Below are 8,259 nucleotides of genomic sequence, written 5' to 3'. Positions count from 1 at the left end.
CCTGTTCCATCTCCACTAACCTCCCCCCTCCTTCTCTCCTCCCTTCCTCTCCTCCTGTTCCATCTCCACTAACCTCCCCCCTCCTCCTCTCCCCTCCTCCTCTCCTCTCTTCCACTCTTCCTGTTCCATCTCCACTAACCTCCCCCCTCCTCCTCTCCCCTCCTCCTCTCCTCTCTTCCACTCTTCCTGTTACATCTCCACTAACCTCCCCCCTCCTTCTCTCCTCCCTTCCTCTCCTTCTGTTCCATCTCCACTAACCTCCCCCCTCCTTCTCTCCTCCCTTCCTCTCCTCCTGTTACATCTCCACTAACCTCCCCCCTCCTTCTCTCCTCCCTTCCTCTCCTCCTGTTCCATCTCCACTAACCTCCCCCCTCCTTCTCTCCTCCCTTCCTCTCCTCCTGTTCCATCTCCACTAACCTCCCCCCTCCTTCTCTCCTCTCTTCCTCTCCTCCTGTTACATCTCCACTAACCTCCCCCCTCCTTCTCTCCTCCCTTCCTCTCCTCCTGCTCTCTGAGAGAAAGTGTGTATGATAAACATTTGCAGTCGACGGCTGTCCAGAATTAGCATAGAAATGGAAGTTTGGAACTGTTTCCTAGGTTTAGATGTGTGTGTGTGTGTGTGTGTGTGTGTGTGTGTGTGTGTGTGTGTGTGTGTGTGTGTGTGTGTGTGTGTGTGTGTGTGTGTGTGTGCGAGCATGTACGTGCGTGTGTGTGTGTGTGTGTGCGAGCATGTACGTGCGTGTGTGTGTGTGTGTGCGAGCATGTACGTGCGTGTGTGTGTGTGTGTGCGAGCATGTACGTGCGTGTGTGTGCGTGTGTGCGAGCATGTACGTGCGTGTGTGTGCGTGTGCCAATGCTCTCTATTTAAATGAGCACCACCATATAGACACATATAACCCCTACACTACCAGAACAAAGCTGTGAAATCAGACGTCAGATTCCACACACCGCTAGCGAGGTCCATTTACAGCCTCAATGTGTCAGCTCCCTCAGCTTGTTCAGTAACAAGACCTGACGAACACCAAACTGAACCCAGCCCAACCCTCTCTGTGTTCTGTCTCTCATTGTCAGAACCACATAATTGGTTCCAACTCCTGAATGGTTTCAACAGTTTTTCCCCAATCCACTCTATGTGTGTGTTCTGATTCCAGACATAAGCTCTACAACAGTGTGTTCCAACTTCGGTCATAGTTGAACGAACGACACAGACAGAGTTTGACAGTCCAGCTCTATCTGAGTCATTGTTGTTGTCCCGATTCTGCATGTGGATTGTTCCTGTGCTGTTGTGTGTGTGTGTATGTGTGTGTCCAGTTGTTTGTGGTGTAAACACACACTCATCTGTGTCGCCCTCCCTCTGTCCTCTGCAGGAGGTGGTGCTGTACTGCGTGGAGAACCGTGTGTGTGAGGTGAACCACAGGGACTATGCAGGCTACTGTGCCCTCCACGAGGCCTGCGCCCGCGGCTGGCTCTCTATAGTCATACACCTGCTGGAGCACGGGGCCGACATCAACTGCAGTGCACAGGACGGCACCAGGTACATTCACACGCACACACACATACACATATAGCCGTGTACACACACACTAATATGCAGAAATGCACACACACACACACAATGTGTATCTCATAATGTGTTTTTCCTTCAAGATGATTTTCATGTGTGTGTGTGTGTGTGTGTGTGTGTGTGTGTGTGTGTGTGTGTGTGTGTCCAGGCCTCTGCATGACGCGGTGGAGAATGACCATCTGGACGTAGTGCGTGTGTTGCTGTCCTACGGGGCTGACCCTACTCTAGCCACCTACTCCGGCCGCGGTCTGCTCAAGATGACCCACAGCGACAGCATGGAGCGATTCCTCACTGGTCAGTCACTAACTACTATATCCCTGCTATACCCTTTATATACCCCTCATATACTGCTTCTATACCACATTATACCCCTCATATACTGCTTCTATACCACATTATACCCCTCATATACTGCTTCTATACCACATTATACCCCTCATATACTGCTTCTATACCACATTATACCCCTCATATACTGCTTCTATACCACATTATACCCCTCATATACTGCTTCTATACCACATTATACCCCTCATATACTGCTTCTATACCACATTATACCCCTCATATACTGCTTCTATACCACCTTATACCTCTCATATACTGCTTCTATACCACATTATACCCCTCATATACTGCTTCTATACCACATTATACCCCTCATATACTGCTTCTATACCACATTATACCCCTCATATACTGCTTCTATACCACATTATACCCCTCATATACTGCTTCTGTACCACATTATACCCCTCATATACTGCTTCTATACCACATTATACCCCTCATATACTGCTTCTATACCACATTATACCCCTCACATACTGCTTCTATACCACATTATACTCCTCATATTGCTTCTATACCACATTATACCCTTCATATACTGATTATATACCACATCATACCCCTCATATACTGCCTCTATACCACATTATACCCCTCATATACTGCTTCTGTACCACATTATACCCCTCATATACTGCTTCTATACCACATTATACCCCTCATATTGCTTCTATACCACATTATACCCTTCATATACTGATTATATACCACATCATACCCCTCATACCCCCTAGCCCAAAATCTCTTCACCATTTACATTCCCACTCCCTCTCTTTTTCTATCTTTCTCTCTTTCTTTCTCACAAACACACACATACAGACATGCTGAAAACAGTCCATTCTCCTTCTCCACCCCCAGACCACCTGTGTGAGGGGATTCAGTTGGCCAGAGTGCGTGCTTGCTCGCCTATCTGGTAACTTAGCAACATCCGCTCTGTTTGCTTAGTGTACGTGCGGAAATGGGCTTCTCAGAGAGCACACTCACTCTAGAGACTAGAAATAGTGTGTGTGTGTGTGTGTGTGTGTGTGCGTGCGTGCGTGTGTGACACATGGGCTCTCAGTGCTACATACACATGGAGGAAGAAAAGGAACTACACACACAAAGACCACAAACAAGTAAAACCCAATTACCCAATTACCTCTGAGACAGCCAGCCGACCTTGAGAGAGAAGGAGAGAACGGGAGAGGAAGGGGCAGAGTGAGGCAGAAGAGATAGAGAATAGGGTAAAGAGAAACTCGTAGTGATACAGATTTGAGTGTGCTATACGGAGAGATGTGGATATAGAGGAAGGTACTGGAGAGAGGTTTAGAATGATAGACAGAGAGAGCTACAGAGAGAGATGTGGATATAGAGGAAGGTACTGGAGAGAGGTTTAGAATGATAGACAGAGAGAGCTACAGAGAGAGATGATATAGAGGAAGGTACTGGAGAGAGGTTTAGAATGATAGACAGAGAGAGCTACAGAGAGAGATGTGGATATAGAGGAAGGTACTGGAGAGAGGTTTAGAATGATAGACAGAGAGAGCTACAGAGAGAGATGTGGATATAGAGGAAGGTACTGGAGAGAGGTTTAGAATGATAGACAGAGAGAGCTACAGAGAGAGATGTGGATATAGAGGATGGTACTGGAGAGAGGTTTAGAATGATAGACAGAGAGAGCTACAGAGAGAGATGATATAGAGGAAGGTACTGGAGAGAGGTTTAGAATGATAGACAGAGCTACAGAGAGAGATGTGGATATAGAGGAAGGTACTGGAGAGAGGTTTAGAATGATAGACAGAGAGAGCTACAGAGAGAGATGATATAGAGGAAGGTACTAGAGAGAGGTTTAGAATGATAGACAGAGAGAGCTACAGAGAGAGATGTGGATATAGAGGAAGGTACTGGAGAGAGGTTTAGAATGATAGACAGAGAGAGCTACAGAGAGAGATGTGGATATAGAGGAAGGTACTGGAGAGAGGTTTAGAATGATAGACAGAGAGAGCTACAGAGAGAGATGTGGATATAGAGGAAGGTACTGGAGAGAGGTTTAGAATGATAGACAGAGAGAGCTACAGAGAGAGATGTGGATATAGAGGAAGGTACTGGAGAGAGGTTTAGAATGATAGACAGAGAGAGCTACAGAGAGAGATGATATAGAGGAAGGTACTGGAGAGAGGTTTAGAATGATAGACAGAGAGAGCTACAGAGAGAGAGATGATATAGAGGAAGGTACTAGAGAGAGGTTTAGAATGATAGACAGAGAGAGCTACAGAGAGAGAGATGATATAGAGGAAGGTACTAGAGAGAGGTTTAGAATGATAGACAGAGACAGCGAGATTGAGTGTGTGTGTGTGTGTGTGTGTGTACTCCTCCCTCCACCTGGTCCTACTCATCTGGAGGCCGTTAATCCCTCCAAACATACGCCCAACGCCTCAGTACTGGCACTCAGCCCAGCTCTCACTTGCTCTCTGTGTGTGTGTGTGTGTGTGTGTGTGTGTGTGTGTGTGTGTGTGTGTGTGTGTGTGTGTGTGGAGATCAGGGAAGAACGACAGCCCCCGCTCATTGAAGCCACACATTTCAAGGCCGGCCACGTTACTTCAGGCATCGTTTTCAGAAAACAGTATCCCCCGTTATAGTGAATGGGAATGGCAATCTTCGTGTTCAATCTTAGTGTAATTAAAACTTTTGTTTATGTCAATCATGGTACCAATAATTGCTTTGATTTCTTTTAATCGATTAACCAACTTCTTTGGCTTCAAATGCGCTATTGAGTCTTCACATGGGATTGAATGGTATCACGTGATCGATGGCTTTGGCCATTCATATGCAGTCATTGGTGTAAATGAGTGCATGTCAAACATGTGTGTGTTTGTGTGTGTCCCTTGTTTTGGCGTTCCAGGGTTCTCAAAAAATTGCATAAACACAGTAAATATAATGTAGCCCTACTTGTTCGGGAAACATGGGGTAAACTTCCACCCGGGGTAATATGCCCCCTGCCTGTACTTCTATCAGAAACCTTCACCATTTTACCCCCACCACTTTCCATGGTTGCCACTACTTTTGCTAAACAAAAAATGTCATCTGTCTCATCATAATTTAAGTCACTCCCCCCAAAAAATGTTAAGTAGGGTGGTGTTTTACAACAAGTTACTCTACAGTTGACCCGTGTAACATTTAGCTTCACCCTCCCTTATGCACTCACAGTAAATGGTGAAGGTGCATATAGATGGAGATATTAAGATATGACGTCTTCGTATGAGAACTATCCAGACTTTTTAAACTACGGTGCACGACATGGTTCAATGTGTGTGCCAATCTCTGTGTGTGTGTTTCCGGATCGGTGTGATATGTGTGTGAGAGAGAGAGTGTATGTGCGGTTCATTTTTAGCAGATTCCTGTAGCCTTGGCATGAACCAAGCCAGCTATTTCTTTCTCTCTCTCTGTCTCTCCCTCGCTCTGTCACTCTCTCTGTCTCTCCCTCGCTCTGTCTCTCTCTCTGTCTCTCTCTCTCTGTCTCTCTCGCCTAACGTACTGTTTCTCCCTCTCTTCTCCCTGTAGATTATTTTGCTGACCTGCAGGGCCGCTCTAATGATGACCCAGAAATCTATTGGGAATTCTATGGCAGCACTGTGTGTGGTGAGTTCAGTGCTGTGCGTGTGTGTGTGTGTGTGTGTGTGTGTGTGTGTGTGTGTGTTAATCTAACTGTGTATCTCTCAGTCCTTAGGGGTGTGTTTGTGTGTTAATCTAACTGTGTATCTCTCTCTCTGTCTCAGAGTCGTTAGAAGGGGGCAGTGTGTGTGACGTACTGGCGGACCCCCCAGGGCCGGAGGACAAGGACAGGAGGGAGCTCTTTGAGTTTGAGTTCTCCGACCGACCCCTCCTCCCCTGCTACAACATCCAGGTGTCCCTGTCACAGGGGTGAGTACACACACAGATCAATCTGATTGGATAGGAGGGGAAGAGGGAAGGAGGAATAGAGTGGTACAGAATAAGAGAGAGAGTTTGATGAAAGTGACAGTTAAATCAAGGTCATTTATTCAACTCAAATCCCTGTGGTGCCGTATCTAACCCTCTCTCTCTCTTCACCTCCTCAGGCCCAGGAACTGGCTTCTCCTCTCAGATGTTCTCCGGCGGCTGCGAATGTCTGCCCGTTCCTTCCGCTCCTCCTTCCCGCACATGGAGGTGGTGACGATGGCCGAGGCAGAGTTTTACCGCCAGGCATCTCTCTCCCAGCTCTTCTCCTGCCCAGATGAGCTGGAGGGCTTCCAGCCTGACAGCAAGGAGCTGCTGGACCTGGTGGAGGGGAGTGCTGAACTGGCCGCTCTGCTGGGTTCTAATCTGGAGTGCCTCGACGACCGCTGGGACGAACCCCCGGAGGCTAACGCTAATGTTGACGAAAAGGCTAATGTCAATGAGAACATTAGGGCTATGGCTAATGCTAACAGTAACGTTAACGCTAAGGTCAATGGGAACATTAGGGCTATGGCTAAAGGTAACATTAGTGCTAAGACTAATGGTAGCACCCATGTTAAAGCTAAGGCTAACGCTAACAGAAGGTCGTGACCTGAACTTTGACCCTGAATTCTGAATCCCTGCTCTACAGTGGGGGGTTAAAATGGGTGAATGAATAAGACCACCGCCCTGAGAGCTGAGATTGAACTCCTGCTCTGTACCTGTGTGCTGGACAGAGGACAGACAGAGCAGCAGAGACTGAATATGTATGTCCATCAAGCGAAGATGGAGAGGCGACTGTAACTTAACAATGGTCTTATTTTTTATAAATGTATTAATATATGTATAAATATATAAATATATCTGGAAATGTTTTCTCGATTTCTATCCTTCAAAGTGTGGTTGTGTTGTCATGAATGAAAGGTTGTGTACAGAGGCGTCATGCCCATGCCACAGAGGCACGTTCCCTCTCAGATTTGTCCTGTTATGAAAAAATACATCCAAATTGCAATATCTTTTTTTTTGAATACTAGCCACTTGACTGTTTTATGAAGTTGGCTTTAGCTAGCCCAAATAGGTTCCCAATCTACCAACCTCATTACTCACTAAGAAGAAGCCATAGCTAGCTTGTCTAACTATCTTAGCTGGCATGCCTGCTGGCACCGTTGGTAGACTTTAGAAAAGCAAGCAATAACTAAATGTACTGAATAAAACTCACATTCCTTTCAATCTTTTAACAAGATTTTTTTAAAGAACCATATGCCGAAAAAATATACTTTTATTTTTGTTTTTACATTTACATTTACATTTTAGTCATTTAGCAGACGCTCTTATCCAGAGCGACTTACAGTAGTGAATGCATACATTTCATACATTTTTTCCCCGTACTGAATTAAGCATAGAATTAAGAATAATGATTATGGCTCTAGATTATTAGTTTTTTTAAAGCTGTCAGGTGTTTGAAAAATGCAACATTCTCCAACGTCAGGATGGGGGGGGCCTAGCCCACCTCCAAACCAACCCCCAACCAATCCTCACTCACTTTGTGCCCCCTCTGATTTTTGGGGTGCATGACGCCCCTGTTTGTGTGTGTAATAGTACATTATGTGTGTGTCAGTTTATACAGCAGTGTGTGTACAGTCTGAGCACTGAGGCTGCGCTTTTGAATGTGACATTTTGTGTTGATAGGAAGCACACGTTGACGATCTCTTCTAATAGTTTTTTGGTCTGCTCAGACAGACTTAGCGCCCTCTTCACCCTCAGGGGCTGTTTTGAACCTGTGTTCAATCTGCTTCTCATTTAGTCTCTAAGTTCACTTGCTAAACTGCAGAGAGATGTGTTTTTGTATAATAGGAATGTTTTAAAGATGATGAGAAGATATTCGCCCTTCAGCACAGAGCTTGTACATAACAGGGTGGCTATTGCAGTACAGTATCAGTTTTACTGTTTGATGGGTCTTCTTTTTTGTTTTAACTTTGCAATTAAAATATCTCATTTGTATTTATATTTTACAAAAAAAAATGCTTTAAAATAAATCTTAAAAACTGCAAGATAAAGTTATTCTGAGTGTATTGCTTCTCACTGTGTGATTATTATTGAAGGGCTTACATGGACCCATCTAAGCTTTGGACTTAAGGCATATATGTCCCCGGCTTTTCTAGACCCAATCTGTCTAGTCTTGACCTACAAAGACCTCCAGACAGTTGGTGCAAAAGTTGGGCTGCTTCAATATTTCACCTGCACGCATACTTGCATACGTGTTTAATGTAGCTAGACCGTTCTGAGCCCCATCCTGAATGCTCAAGGATAAGGGGGTGGAGGGGAGATGCAGTAGCCTACTCAAGAACAAGACAAGACTCCCTCAAGCCAAATGAAGCCAACAGCCTGGATAAACACACAGCTTTAAAATA

General features: G+C 45.4%; 1 protein-coding gene across 4 annotated transcripts in view; it reads left to right on the top strand.

The window, feature by feature from the left end:
• LOC106582152 (BCL-6 corepressor) overlaps positions 1 to 7,920 on the top strand; it is a 68,785-nt gene extending 60,865 nt beyond the window's left edge. For all 4 annotated transcript variants that reach the window (XM_082967075.1, XM_082967074.1, XM_014164940.3 and 1 more), the window contains 5 exons: positions 1,368 to 1,534; positions 1,713 to 1,858; positions 5,456 to 5,533; positions 5,671 to 5,815; positions 5,992 to 7,920. In XM_082967075.1, coding sequence (XP_082823201.1) covers positions 1,368 to 1,534; positions 1,713 to 1,858; positions 5,456 to 5,533; positions 5,671 to 5,815; positions 5,992 to 6,460 — 1,005 coding nt within the window. In that variant the 3' untranslated portion in view covers positions 6,461 to 7,920. The remainder of the gene's footprint in view (positions 1 to 1,367; positions 1,535 to 1,712; positions 1,859 to 5,455; positions 5,534 to 5,670; positions 5,816 to 5,991) is intronic.
• Positions 7,921 to 8,259: the final 339 nt, after the last annotated feature.

This window comes from Salmo salar, chromosome 21, assembly GCF_965601325.2.
Source record: "Salmo salar chromosome 21, fSalSal1, whole genome shotgun sequence".
NCBI classification, from domain to species: Eukaryota; Metazoa; Chordata; class Actinopteri; order Salmoniformes; family Salmonidae; genus Salmo; species Salmo salar.
This window is presented reverse-complemented; position numbering and strand designations above follow the sequence as displayed.